The 14,680-nt window shown below is 36.7% G+C and overlaps 2 protein-coding genes across 2 annotated transcripts in view; one reads left to right on the forward strand and one right to left on the reverse strand.

Annotated features, from left to right (window-relative positions):
• LOC135983898 (general transcription factor II-I repeat domain-containing protein 2A-like) overlaps window positions 1-14,680 on the forward strand; it is a 984,084-nt gene that overhangs the window by 223,344 nt on the left and 746,060 nt on the right. The window lies entirely within an intron of this gene.
• DNAJB14 (DnaJ heat shock protein family (Hsp40) member B14) overlaps window positions 1-14,680 on the reverse strand; it is a 33,697-nt gene that overhangs the window by 8,530 nt on the left and 10,487 nt on the right. Inside the window, exons 3-7 of the mRNA XM_008179136.4 lie at window positions 7,795-7,940; window positions 4,820-5,005; window positions 4,327-4,421; window positions 2,623-2,732; window positions 1,477-1,649 (exon numbers count right to left, since the gene is read on the reverse strand). Coding sequence (XP_008177358.2) covers window positions 1,477-1,649; window positions 2,623-2,732; window positions 4,327-4,421; window positions 4,820-5,005; window positions 7,795-7,940 — 710 coding nt within the window. The remainder of the gene's footprint in view (window positions 1-1,476; window positions 1,650-2,622; window positions 2,733-4,326; window positions 4,422-4,819; window positions 5,006-7,794; window positions 7,941-14,680) is intronic.

Here is a 14,680-nt window from a genome sequence, read left to right on the forward strand (position 1 = left end):
CATCAGTTCCAGTTTGGTTGACAGCTTAGAAAACAAACAGCATGGCAGCTCCCATGGGTTTGTCGTCTTATCCTTCCCTTTCAGCTTTAGAGTGAATTAGGAAAAGTTTAATCCACTTGCACTGTTTTATGTTTACATGTTTGATGACAAACAGCCTTATGTTTATAAGTGACAGTTTTCCTGCTAAGTACCTGCATGTCATAAGCATTTGAATTAAAATTACCATATTGAAATCAAATCTGATGTTTTTTTAATTTTTATTTGGTGTGCGTTGGAAGAGGGGTAGTCTTATACGGCGCGTATATCCCAAACTCTATATTTTAACTGGAAAAGTTGGGGGTCGTCTTATACGCCCAGTCGTCTTATACGCCGGAAAATACGGTAATTTTTGTTTATGTCTGTTGATTGGTCCATGACCAGTGAGTGGAAGACTTTATAGTCTTGTAAACTTTGTACTGGTCCAAAGAATATCTAGCCCTGGTAGGTTGAGAGATATTGGATGTTAAAAAACAGGTCATTTTGCTTTCTCACTTCAGTTTTGAGGTGATTTTTTTCAGCCCTACTTTCAGAATCTGACAATGTTTTATATCACTCACATGTATTAAAGGATTGGATTTGAGCCCTATCCCTTTTAAAAAGTAGCTGGTTAAATTATCTGAATTAAAGTGGTAAGAAAAAAAATTCTTAGTCTAAACAACCTTATTTTTAAGATCTGGTATTGCACAAGTTGCTAGTTCTTGGGGAGGGAGATAAAATGATAGATTGTGAAACATTTATTCTGGGCCCCAAAGATGTATACGATATTGAATTTTCAATGTGCCATTTTTAGTCTGGTCCAGGACTAAATACAGAAAGTTCCAGACCTCAGGTCAGAGTAAGTTTTCCTTCTTTCCTCCATTGGGTGTTTATTAAAAAAAAAAAAAAAAAAAAAGCAAAGCATTCTTGCCCCCAGGTATGGAGGTACATTTTGGATTGAGGAACAAACGCTAAGCTACATGGCTAATAAGGAAGTGGATGTGTGGGAATAAAAGTGGTTCTGCCATAACACGGACGACATAAAACAGATAACTGCTCTGTGAGCTTTTTCAGGGTAGGGGTAATGAAGAATATTGATTTTCCATTACTAATGTAGTCAAATTAGTAAGTCTGTCATTCAATGCCAAAAAAATTACAGTAGTTCACTTTTTAAGAAATGATCACAGGTAACAGAACAAAGAATCGATCGTTTTGTAGGTGGCAGTTGTTTCCTTCAGTCATCAAGTGAAAACCTTGGGAATTAACACAGACTACTTGGTGTATTTTTAAAATGCAACACACGTGAAAAACTGGCCTTTGTATTGGTTCTTTCATACAAATCACATGTAAACTCTTTTTAGTAAAAATAATCACTTCATTCTATTCTAATGCAGAAATAAGCTTTTCATGGTAATACATGTTTTTGAGACGTGCCAAACATTACTCATTGGGTAAACTTACTTTGCTGCCTCTCCTTCCAACAGTTATTTCGAATGTTAGACACGTAGTCCTCTTCCACACTCTTTTCCACCTTCTGTAATGACACTCCTTTGTATTCATTTCTGAAATCCTTGTTGACATAATAAATGACACCCAGGTTTTCTGTTTTCATTTTGATGGTCTGCCCTGTACCACTGTAAGAGACATGTGCTTGTTATTCTTTTTATATACACAATTTTTGTATGTTTCAAATGTTGCCATTAGTGAAGAGCAGCAATAAGGTTTCACTGAGTACAGATAAGTCAGAGTTGTAATGAAAAGCAGTGTAAACGTTATGTTTAACAGAAGAAATTGTTTACATTCATATGAAAATAGAACTTCTGCCTATTACCTCTCTCCATCTCCAAAAGTCATTTTAGTAAGTAATCTTTGTTTTAAAACCTTATAAATAAATAAGGTGTATATAACAGCACTGGAACCTGGCAAAATAAAAAATTAGGTCCCCACCCTGCAGCCATCAAAACCAGCAGCATCTCACTCTAAAATGTTTTACTGCAGCCCTTGACAAATCCACCTGCATGATGGCATACTGTGGATTAAAAACCTCATGGTTTGTGCATGCTCTGGAGGAGTGGTGCTTGTATCACAGGAGCTTAATCTCAAAAGGGAAGAACATCTCTCTCCTGTGGAGCTCCAGCTCTGCAGGAGAAGGAGCCTTCCTTCTGTGAAGTTCAGCAGTTCTGCAAGAGAGTGAGAACCCTTCAAGCAGTGATCGCAAGTACGCTAAATCTATTCACTATTTACCTTGTGGATGGTTTGTCAAGGGAGTTATTTCTTTCAAGAAAAAAATGGCGTTTTAGATACCCATCCATCTTAAATAGATATGAGTTTCAATACCTGTACTCCCTTCCGGACAGGCAGGGATAAAATATTGTAACCAAGTCTACTCTGGGGGAAAGGGGAGAATAGAGAATTTCTCCAGTTTCATTATAATTCAGACCTTAACAACACAGGTCAGGAGGTTGTTTTTGTCAGCTTCCTCACTTGGTGCAAGTAGAAGATGACTCCGCAATGGAGATGTTAAAAAGACATGCAAAGAAATAAAAAGGGCATTTTAAAAATGGAGTAGTATTTTTTTTTTTAACAAATTTAATCAGTGTTACTTACGATCTTGGGTATAAGGCATAAGGAGGATTAGAAACCATCAACTGGCTCAACAAAGAGACAAGGATCAATACAATAATAGGCATCAGCTGGATGAACATTGAGAAGCCTCCCTATGGAACAGAAGAGATAAGGTTTGGGCATTTCATAAAATCAGGATCAAGATAGTACACAAATTTGGCAGGGTTTAATAATCTAAAAATCCAAAAGACCAACTACTTTGTAGACAACTACAAAATTTAGGTACTGTCAGATATCCCTACCCCAAAGCCACTAATAATTATTTGTACTGTAATAGTGCCCAGAGACCCCAAACAAAAATTAGAACCCCATTGTGCTAGACACTGCACACACACAAGGAAAAATGTTTCCCTGTCCCAAACAGCTTACAATTTAAGTATAAATGGCATTAATTAGTTAACAGGAATGCAATACATATTGCATCATACAACACTGAAGAGATGCATTTAAAACTCCAGAGATGTAATTCAACACCCATCGAAGTCAATGAGTCTTTTCACTGACAATAGACTGGACCAGGTTTATGTAGATGTCAAATAAGTAGCTAAATGCAGGTACACAGCAGGCCACACTTAGGGCTTGTCTGAAGTTAGTGCAGAACAGCTGTTCTGCACTAACTGCATGTGTGAATGCTCTTAATCTACTTTAAAAGTGGATTAAATTAGGATAAATGGGAATAAGGCACACTTACTCCAGAACAAGAGCGTCCACATACGAAGTTATTCTCAGGAGTAGCTATTGTGTTTTAAATTAACTTCCTACCTTAATATCAAGGTGGGGAAAAAAACGGACTTCTTAAATTGGATTTTTTTTATTTTGTTATTTAAATTATATGAAGTTCCTTTTTAAAAATAAACCTGTTTAAAAATGAAATCTCAATTTAATACAAACTATGTTAAGGCCTAAACTTACCATAATTTAGTTGTAAATGTGCAACATGTTTTGATAAAAGACGTTTATATATCCAAAACATTTCGTGTTTTAATAAAAATAAATACTGTAGTTGTTTTGTGGTGTTTAATTAAATTCCAGTTACCATCCTAATTCAGCTTGACACAAATCATGAGCAAAATTTACATAGTATATAAGCGATATATCAGTCACTATTTTTAAAATACTAAAATGTAAAATTAATAACCTGAAAATGTTACGATATATAATTGCTTAAATAAATGCATATAGTTAGCGTGTACACTCCTAGGTAGCAAAAAGATGTACCACATCTAGTGTAAAGACTCTATTTAGTTTTAAATCAACATATGTTAATAGTTATATCAACCAATGAGAATGCAAACTTTCTTTGGAAAATAACTGAACTACGGATAGAAAAGTTCATTAAAATTGATTATTTAAATCAAGGGTTTCCACTTGGTGATTTAAATCAATCTGCCCTGCTTAATCCAAATTAATTTTCAAGTACAGACAAGCTCTTAGTGACCAGAAACTAATTTAAATAATTTAGGATGTTAGTTTGGGACCTTTTGTTCTGTTTACTGCACCATATGCAAATCTTCATGTCTGTTTACCAAAAGGAGCTAGGCTGTCCCACACTAGGCCTGTAAAGTATTTCACTTGCAAATTTAGGTGTTCCTAAAGAGCAAAAGATTCCCCTGCAATCATGCCAGGTATATGACTACAATCTTCTTTCTCTAGCAGTAGATTCAGGTCAAAACCACTCAAACATACATCACCCCTTTCCTCTTCTCTCTCATGTCCACTATGACGGTGTTGATTAGGATGACTGTAGCCAGTTCGACCATTAGAAAATGAATGTACACTACCTACAAAAAGAAACATCAGTCAAGAAAACAGCAGTTATAATCACGCAAGGTGAGCGAGAAACTAAAATGCCTTGATGACTACAGACTGGGGAATTAATATACAGAGTGTGACATTTAAAATAGCTCATATTTAAACTTCTTATATTTTGAAAGTTGCATTAAATAAAATAGGTCTTATTTTTGAAAACTTACAATATTTATGATTTCATGTGCTCCTGAGGTCACCATAGCAATCAGAAAAGGAAATTAACAACTTTAATATGTAGCAATACACAGAGGAAAACAACTTGCTTACAGTAGATTAGGAAAAGAATATTTTGGATTAAATATTCTAAAAATCATATTAACTCTGTAGTACAGCTCTGATAAATACCCATGAAATATTAATGAGTAAATACCTGATGGAAACGCTCCTCCGAAGAACATATTGAATAAATCCTCTGGAGTAATATCAGCCTCACAACCTCTGTGGAAATTAAATCTACCATTGCCAGGGTGATTGCATGCTTGCTCTTCGCTGCCTGTAAGGTCATATTGCTTTCGTTTTTCTGGATTGCTCAGCACAGCATATGCGTTTCCAATCTCTGAAACAGGGAACAAAGAGTGCTCACACAAATGAACAGTAAGAGCTGTTCTGTAATTACAGTTGTAATTTCAGTCAAGAACTTGCTGAAGATTAGCATCATTCATAGGTGATACTGTACGTTACAAAATCAACTGCAGTGGAACAGGGTGTCCAGAAACATCTTAGGTTTCCTACTCCTTCCAAGGCCCTGTATCATGGTAAAGTAGCTATAGAAGGCTGGACAGTTATGTTTATATCTTCAAAGGAATGTCTTCATCTGCTGAAATATTTCCCCCTCGTTGCAATTTAAAAAACATAGCTTTAATGTGAACTCAAAAGTCAGGTAAATTGGAAAAGTTTGGCTTGATCCAACAACATTAGCTCTACCATGAAGCATCTCCTGTATATTTTGTGGGTTATATTAATAGGAATAATACATTAAGATTTACATTCAATAAGACAAATAGAAAATACTACACATGCAATATGAGAGTTAATATTAGTGAATCAACCTTAACTTTTGGAATTACCTGACTTGTGTGTGCTTGATCTTGGTTACTGAGGTGCAGTTAGGGCCATATTTTTTAAACTGTCATGTGACACTGCTAGCAGTGCTGCTTTTAAATGACAGACCAAGCTACAGAGATTACACAGAAACCCTGCTATAGGACACACACTTCAAATACAGTTATCAACGTTACTCTGCCTCAGGGTAAAGATGGTGGTGAGAGTTTGACATCCTCAGTAGTGGAGAGAAATTAGAGAGAAGTCAGTCAGCTCGTAACATACACAGGAAGAAAACCTATTGCAAAAAATATTTTACACAAGATTTTTTAAAGTAACTTTTTTTTGCTTATGTTGTGCCATGAAAGATCACGAAGTGCTAACTGATCATAGCAATTCAAAAAGGTTTTTTTGTTTTGTTTTTAAAAACAGAATTTAGAGGAAATAAAAAGACAGACTGATCAATGTTTTAAAATAAAAAGAATAGACTCTTGGACAACTTAGTAAAATATGTTCCAAGAGATTTGAAAAGTGAGTTTAATGTTCACCTGGTATTTGTATTGAGAAAATAGTCTTACATTCTTATTTCATACCATGTGATCTACTAGTCTCAAGCACTACACTAAGTAGGTTTTCTTAAACAAAAACACCAACAACCCTCTTGATTAGTAAATTATAAATATATGTTGTCTGGCGGTACTCTAGAGACTGATCAAATGATACTTCTGAAATGTTAAGAAAAATACACACTCCTATTAAAACAATTGGGACTCCAACATATCCCTGCACCATTTTCAACCCGTACACTGAAGTAATGTGCATTTGCTGAAGAACCAGAAAATGAGTAATTTAGTTTAAGATGTCCAACCTGAATGAAGAGTGAAATAGTGAAAGTTTGATTCTGGAAATCTCAAAGTTAATATTTGAAAGTATTATTAGTCACAAGGTGAAAAAATTTAAAACTTTTTTAAATTTGGCAGTGACCTTTTAAAACAAATTATATAATATATAAAGTAAAGTTTATCTATCAAGAACATGTTTAACTACATTCAGACAATTATTAGCATTAACTTGATTGCTATGAGTAATCTATTTCCCATCTTAAACCCTTAATGTGTCATAATTAGTACTTTTGGCAAGGTCTACACAGAAAGTTTTATTCAAGGTTTAAACTAGAAATAAGAGACTTGATAGTATTTTGATTTGTTCCATCACCAAACAAAAGACCGTGTAAAATGAAAGAATGAAAAGATACCATAGTTAGATTGCACTTGAGAAAAACAATTATTTCTGAAAAGTTCACATTTTCCTTCAAGTATGCATGCAATATTAAAGGATGTTTTTTCACCAAAAGCTTTCCCATCAGCAATTTAGCCTGATCCAGGAGAAATCTTGGCAGTCCTAGCTGTCTGCATATTAAAATCGAGCTAGGGATTGGTCAAAAGGCAGTTGGAATTTGGTCCCTTTTGAACAAACCTGTTTTTGTCTGAAAAAAGAGTTACACACACAAAACTAAGAAAAAGGTAACATAGCATATCATGTGACTGAGTGAAAACTGCACTTTGATGCAAACTGCTTGTTTTTTTTAAACCCTCCAATAGCAAAAGCACAATCAAATTTCTCTCTCATCCAACTGCACTGGTATTAAACCAAGCATGAATTTTCTTGATGTGATTTTGCATAGTCAGTCTAGATGCTTAGAATGGCAAATGTCAATGTTTACATTGGAAAACAAATTACTTGTCTTCATTAATTAATATAATTAATTTCTCTTATATGTTAACATTATAAAACTTTCGTTGCCAGTATAGATATACTAAGTAATGCAAATCAGTTTCTCATTTTGCGTTCTTTTAGCTAGGATGCTACAAGATAGAAATATCTGAAAACATGGTTTTGTATCAGCTACCACCAGTAAGTACTGTTCTTCAGCTATGAAGCCCTTCTTATTACAAATGCCTCACAGACCAAAAGCAATGGTAAATATGTAAATGTTGTGATGGCATAGTATGCATAATCATATAAAATGTCTTCATATTAAATTAACCATTTTGCCTTATTTACATGCATACATTGAGATGTCCCTTAATTTATACATACGACCAATCATTTTTTGAAAAAGTAATTATTTAAGGGCCCTTTTTGACCTACACAACAAACTGTTGCTTGTTCCATTCTATGCAGATAGGATTAATCAGTACTAAACCACTATGTTTTAACACAGCTAGTTCTGTACAGTAGATGGGCCCCTTATATTCTAAAAGGCTTTCTCCATGTACAAAGATTAATTGTAGATTTTTTTACTTTTAAAAGCATCTGTTGCTCCAGGTGCATGGTTTTTGTCTGGATGAAATTTCAAAGCAAGCTTTCGGTAAGCCTTCTTCAAGTCTTCTTCACCAGCATCTTTTGACACTCCAAGTACTTCATAATAATTTTTACTTGTCTTTATGCTGCAGAAAAGAATAAGCAAAAAGATTTCAAGCAAAGATCTAAATATAATACAGTTGAATGTAACTACAAACAGAGAAGTCACTGAAGATATCAAAATTAGCATATTTATATAACTATAGATATTCTGGAAATTAATTTATAAAAATTGCACCTTCTCGCACAAAGATTATTTTACTGTGTACACTTTAAAAAGTATAATCTCTGAGTACACAAAATAATTCTTTTTATGCTACAAAGCTAATACAACTGTAAGAGAGGGAACTGGATTCTGTTCTGCCTTGTACAACTTCCACAGAGTCAGAGAATCTTTTTTGCTAATGCTGCCATGAATCAGAAATAACCCAATTTGATTTGGCAGGATGGGTAGTCAGAAAAATATGTTTTTATATATAAATAGAAGATTTGATTTGCATTTCCATTGATAGAAAATATCAAATGCCACCTCACAATGCCATTCCGAAAATCACTTTTCAGAGAAGAAATGCACTTAAGCAACAAAATGAGAGATGTTTATAGACAGGAATACAAGTGGATCCCAGAAACCTATTTTACTTCTATAAACTGCTTGCATAAATTCAAAGAAATAATAAATAAAATAGCACTAATCCTATATTCTGATGACCTAGAATGCTTAACATAGCATTAACTCTAACAAAGCCTTAACAACTTTGATACTTAAAACTCTGTTTTATCCCGACCGGAACAATAATATCGGGACAATGATGTAATAATTTGCTGCATTTTAAAACACCCAGAAATGAGGTGGAGACAGAACCCACAGGGGACAGAGAACACCCTAAATCCATGGGAACAGGAAGGTTTGATCAAAAGCAGGACATTAATTTTAAATCCAAACTGAATTATGGGGTAGTGAGTTCAAAAACATAAGTAAAGCATTTAGGAACTGCAGGATTCTCCTGTATAACTAAACTAGCAGGGTTTGCCAATGTTACAGCACGCTGACATTTGTTGAAAACTGGAAGAAAATATTTGGTGCAAGCAAAAAATAGAAAAGTTAAAGCCCAGAAATTAAATAATAAAGCACCCAAGTAGGGGGCCTCCTGACTAGTAGGCAGCAAGATGGCTAACACTACCATTACAGACTAAAGGCTTGCCTTTAGGGGTTTCATACTACTACAAATGTACAGGAGTAAGAGAAGCACCTTCACACTGGTCTGTATGAAGTTTGTATTGCTTTAAATATGACAGTTTCTAAAGTGATACTGCCATAGTGCTCCAAAAACTGTGTGAAGACCAGCCCTAACAATCACCAAAGCTGAATAGGTAAAAAGGTAAGCAGGCCTTTGGCTCGCTCATGAAATGAAGAAATTTTATACAGGAATGGGAATTCTACAATTAAAAGTATGCTAGCCTAAGAAGTCAGGCCAGACCATTTTACAAGGTATTGTTGAGATCACTGATTGATCAAGTGGTGTCTCATTCGAGGGATCACTTTTCCTGTGTTTAAGTAACTAAGTCCGTGCTTAGGCATGATGACCACAAGAGCATTTGCCTTAATTTCTGAATTCATTGTTTCCTTTAAAGTCTTCAGTTTTGGTTTTGATCCATGATGAACGCTCATACTTCCATTTTCAGTTTGTTTTTTGACATAAGCAGTGACACTAGTTTGTGACATTATCTGTTTAAACCCTTTCATCCATGTTCTGGATCATCCTCTACACTAAGACTGCAAAATGGTCTCTCTCCTTTTGCTGAGTTTGCAGAAGCAGACGAAGAAAGATTGGACTGGACTTCAATAAGGCCACATGACTTGCAGTCTTTGCTGTATAGAGCTTTGGATCAATTGAAAGTAAGCCAAAAAATTGCCTGAACACATTTCTAAATTCAAGTAAACTGCAATTACAGTAAATTTTAATCTTGTTTGGTAAAATTCTTGTTGCTATTATCTCATCACTCTCAGAGACTGGCACAGTTCCAATTCAGATTAAGGACTCTTCCTCCAAGCCTTCCTCTTGTATGAATAAAAGAACACAAGACACGGCAAGAGATGCAATACTTCAACTAATTCTTCACAAGAATGCATCTCAACCATAGCAACATTTCTAATCACAGCAGGAAATTGTAGGTATTAAGCAACCTATTTGTGCTAAGGCTTTTTATATTATTTTTTAAGAATATAAAACCTGGAAAACTTTACGCATTTTAAATTGCTTTATTAAAAAAAAAAAGATGTAAAATATAATATTTCTGTGTTTCTTAGACTCCTCTTCTGGGGCTGCCAGAGACAGTTACATATCCACACTTGACAGCACTGAAAGGAACAGGAAGGATTCGCACGTTTCACAACTAATTCCTCATTAAAGGGGTTTTAAAAAAAAAAAATCTATAAAAACAGTTTAGAATAAATGTGTTCTGTGGATCTCTGGTAGTCCACAGATCCATTCCAGGTGTTCTGCAGTGCTGCTTATAACACAGAAGTGGGCAAACTATGGCCCACGGGACCGCCCTGCCCGGCCCAGGAGGGTAGCCCCCGGCCCCTCCCGGGGGGGGGGGGGGGGGGGCCTGTCAAGGGGTTGGGATGTGGATAGGAGTCAGGGGACGGGGAACAGGGGGGAGCTGGATAGGTGTGGGATCCCGGGGGGCCTGTCAAGGGGCAGGGGTGTGGATAGGGGTCAGAGCAGTCAGGGAACTAGGAGCAGGAGGGTTGGATAGGGAGTGTGGTCCCAGGAGCCATTAGGGGCAGGGGGTCCCGGGAGGGGGCAGTTATGGAACAAGGAGCAAGGGGGTTGGATGGGTTGGGGATTCTGAGGGGGGCAGGAAGTGGGAGGGGTAAGACTGTTTGGGGAGGCACAGCCTTCCCTACCCAGCCCTCCATATAATTTTGCAACCCCAATGTAGCCCTCGGGCCAAAAAGTTTGCCCACCCCTGTTCTAGTGGAATGGCAAAGCATGTATCCACCTGTGATACTGGCAAACCAGCTAACTTGTGTATGACCCATAACAACTTAAGAGGCATTACAATTGGATCAGGACAATTCACTTGCATGTGAATATCAAACAGATGTACTAGCCCAGCAATCACTAACCCATTCATTTGTAGTAACAGAAATCAAGGGTAGATGCTAAATGTGTTTGCCTGTGTACCTGTATCCTGTTAGAAGTTTACCAATGTAATCAAATTAGCTTTTAGATACTAAATATTTTCATGTCTTAATTGCCTTACATTCTGTATACTAATGTGTTCAGTTAACCTTAAGATCAAAGATGTGAGATACTGCAGAAACTAATATCATCTACATTGTCTTCATCTTATCTATCCCTGTTATGATGAATGACCAGATGCGGTCTTCTAGTGTAACGGTGTATACACAGGGAATTGAATGTTAACTTCAAAGTGGTGGATCAGTGCATGCTCAACAAAGACGATGCCTCAGTCATATGCTGTGCTCAAAGCACTTGACAACCTTCTTCATCTATAAAAGTGAAACCTCAGGTCAAATCCTGCATCTCTTGTCTGCTGAACTTGAAACAGGGAAAGTTTAAGCCATGGGACTGAGATCTTCCAAGTAGTTACTTGGAATACCCTGGAAAATGCCAGGAATGACTAACAGACTCTACATAAGATGCATTTGGATTATAACCTTTTCGAATGATTCCAGAGAGACTTTTGCAAGCCAGCAGACTCATCCATCACTGCTACAAATCTAATATAAGGACCCTGCAAGCATTTGTATTGTATATAATCTTTTATCAATTCAATAACTTTCTTCTCTTCTTTTATTAATAAATCTTTAGTTAGTTTACTAAGGATTGGCTGACATGACATTTGGGTAAGATTTGACACTCATATTGACCTGGGGGTAAATGTCCGATCCTTTGGGATTAGTAGAACCTCTTATATGGTGAATTGGTTTTTCGGTAACTTCTCACTATATTATACCAGTTTGCCTAGATGGGAGCCAAAGGCTTCATTGCCTAAAGGGGACTGTGTTTGGCTTCTTGTTAACCAGTGCTGCAGAAGCTCTTTGATACTGGTTTGGTGACTCTAATTGCAGAAGAAACCACCAGTTTGGGGGTATTGTATGCCCTGTTTCTTGCAGTCTGCCCTGAGTGTAGCATTCTCAGTGTGGCCCTTCCCAGGCACTCGGTCACACCACCTTCAAGCAATTCTCGTTCCTAAAAGTCGTAACCCTGTCCAGTACCCTATTATAGTTTTTGTGGGATTGGGAGGATGGTGTGTGTGTGTCTGTATTAAATGAACTAAAACAAGGGTGGTGGTGGTGGTCAAATCAAGCTTCTCCCACTGCTGTATGGCTGCTTCCTGTCTTTATTACGTTTGTTTACTGTAAATTCAGCTGTGATCAAGAAGCAAACTCTTGGCTTCTATAGTAAAGTAGAGGTTTTGAGGTGGAGATGGTATTAAAACAGGAGGGAGCTAGTTTGATCTGTCCTGCATTTGGTTCTTATACTACTGTCACAATATACATTTTGAACAAGATGATCACTATTAGCAGGAAAGAATTACACATTTAAAAAAAATAACTTATTTTCAAATACATTTCAGCTCACGAGAGAAGTGCTTCTCAGTATGTGAGTTTTCAAACTTCTGTGCTGAACGAGTAGCTTTCCTTTCCACATTTCTTACTATTCATAGCATATCGCTCAGTACTTATGCAATCAACGGCGAGGTATTGCATCTTACACTTCTCCCCATTGAGCAACTTGTTTGCACTATCATGCAATGCTTTATAGCTATGGTGTTATGGTAGCTTGTTGGTGAGCCATGTCCCTTGTGAATATGGAAGAAATTTAAAAAAAAACAGCCACCTCAGTGCTTGTTTATATTTGTATCTACCAACAATACTAGCGCAACACTGATGAAAACCAATGCAGTAAACCCATTTGTTGCAGATGCAGAGAAGCACTACCTAGGAAGATCAGGGGAATAGAGGGCCTATCTTATGAGAGGAGATTGTAAAAGCTTGATTTGTTTACTAGCAAAAAGAAGGCTAAGAGAGGATATGAATGATTGCTCTCTATAAATAAATTGGTGGGGTGGGGGGAGAGTAAACAGCTATTTAAGCTAAAGGACAATGCTGATACAACTACAAATGGGTATAAACTGGCCATGAACAAATGCAGGCTGGAAAGTAGGCGGCTTCTAACCAACAGAGGAACGAGGTTCTGGAACACCCTCCTAATAGGAGCTGTGGGCACTAACAAATTAATTAGTTTTAAGGGAGAACTGGACACATTTATGAATGGGATTGTATGATGCGGTTGCTTGTGATGATACTTGGCAGCCCTGGGGTCCCTTCTGATTTGTGCCTTATGTTCTTAAAGGTCACGCTTCAAGTGCCTGCACAGATCATGATGTCAGAATTACTAATGGGTGACTCAAAGCGACATGCTGTGGCCATTGAACATTGGCAGCACCCATATACTGTGAGTTCAAGTCTTGCCCTTGGCAGCTTTCTCCATACAGTAGAACCTCAGAATTACGAACACCTCAGGAATGAAGGTTGTTCATAACTCTGAAATGTTCGTAACCCTGAATAAAATGTTATGGTTGTTTTTTCAAAAGTTTACAACTGAACATTGACTTGATACAACTTTGAAACTTTACTATGCAGAAGAAAAATGCTGCTTTTAACCATCTTAATTTAAATGAAACAAGAACAGAAAGAGTTTCCTTACCTCAATCTTTTTTTGTAAATGTTCCCTTTATTATTTTAGTAGTTTACATTTAACAGTACTATACTATACTTTTCTGATTGCGTACTTCCGGTTCCAAATGAAGTGTGTGGTTGATTGGACAGTTCATAACTCCGGCGTTCTACTGTATGTGTTGCTCGCTGCCTGCATTCTGTGGGGGCTCCTTCTGGAAGTTTTAAACTGGAAGCTTTGCTTTCAAGATAAGAGCTGATATTTCAAAGTGCTCTAAAATCCTCATGCACACTCACATTTTATGTTACAAGTATTGTCAAAGAAAATGACATTAAATAGAAAGATGATGAAACACTCTAGTAAGCAACAGCACTAGGGCAATCTAATCATGATGCATGCTCCACGCTAATTTCCTGAACAATGGGACTGGGTGTAACCAAAAAGCAACTTTTATCAATGTTGGTATGAACAAAGGGGTTACTGAGCTTCAGGAAACAAATCCTTAACAGAGAGCCCTATTCTAAACACTGGCATACAGTTGATACTGACTCATGTACAGGATACTGCCATCAGTCAAAACAGTAACTTATGTTTTATGTTAAAAACAATGTTTTTACTTTTTAAGAGAATTTATCCAATCTACACAAACCAAAAAGGACAACTATTGTTTTCAACCCTCAAAGTGCTGTCCTTGGGGGAAAAAAGGTCCAAAGGTCATGGGGCCCTTTTAAAAACTCTTATAGCAGGTCTCAATGATAATTTCTCCCCCACAAATTGCCATCAGGGTGAAAAAAAAAATCAAGAAAGCATTGCGCAAGCTACAAGGAAAATTTTAAAATGATACTCGCAAAATTCTGTCTTTTAGATTAATCTCAACAGAATGAAAATCAAGGTGCAGCCTTAACTGTGGTAGCTCTACTCTTCCACTATAAAATTGCTGTGCTACATTAGGCCCAGGGGTGGAATTAGTAGTCCAAGCTGAGGTCATTTAGTCAAGGGGTTCCTCGGACACAAGTCCCTCCAATAAGGAGCTGATTTAATATTCAAATTAATCTAAAACCCATGTGCATAGTGTGATTGTCTTGAAAATTTTAATGTTAGCTGTGAATGTA

This window comes from Chrysemys picta, chromosome 5, assembly GCF_011386835.1.
Source record: "Chrysemys picta bellii isolate R12L10 chromosome 5, ASM1138683v2, whole genome shotgun sequence".
NCBI lineage: Eukaryota > Metazoa > Chordata > Testudines > Emydidae > Chrysemys > Chrysemys picta.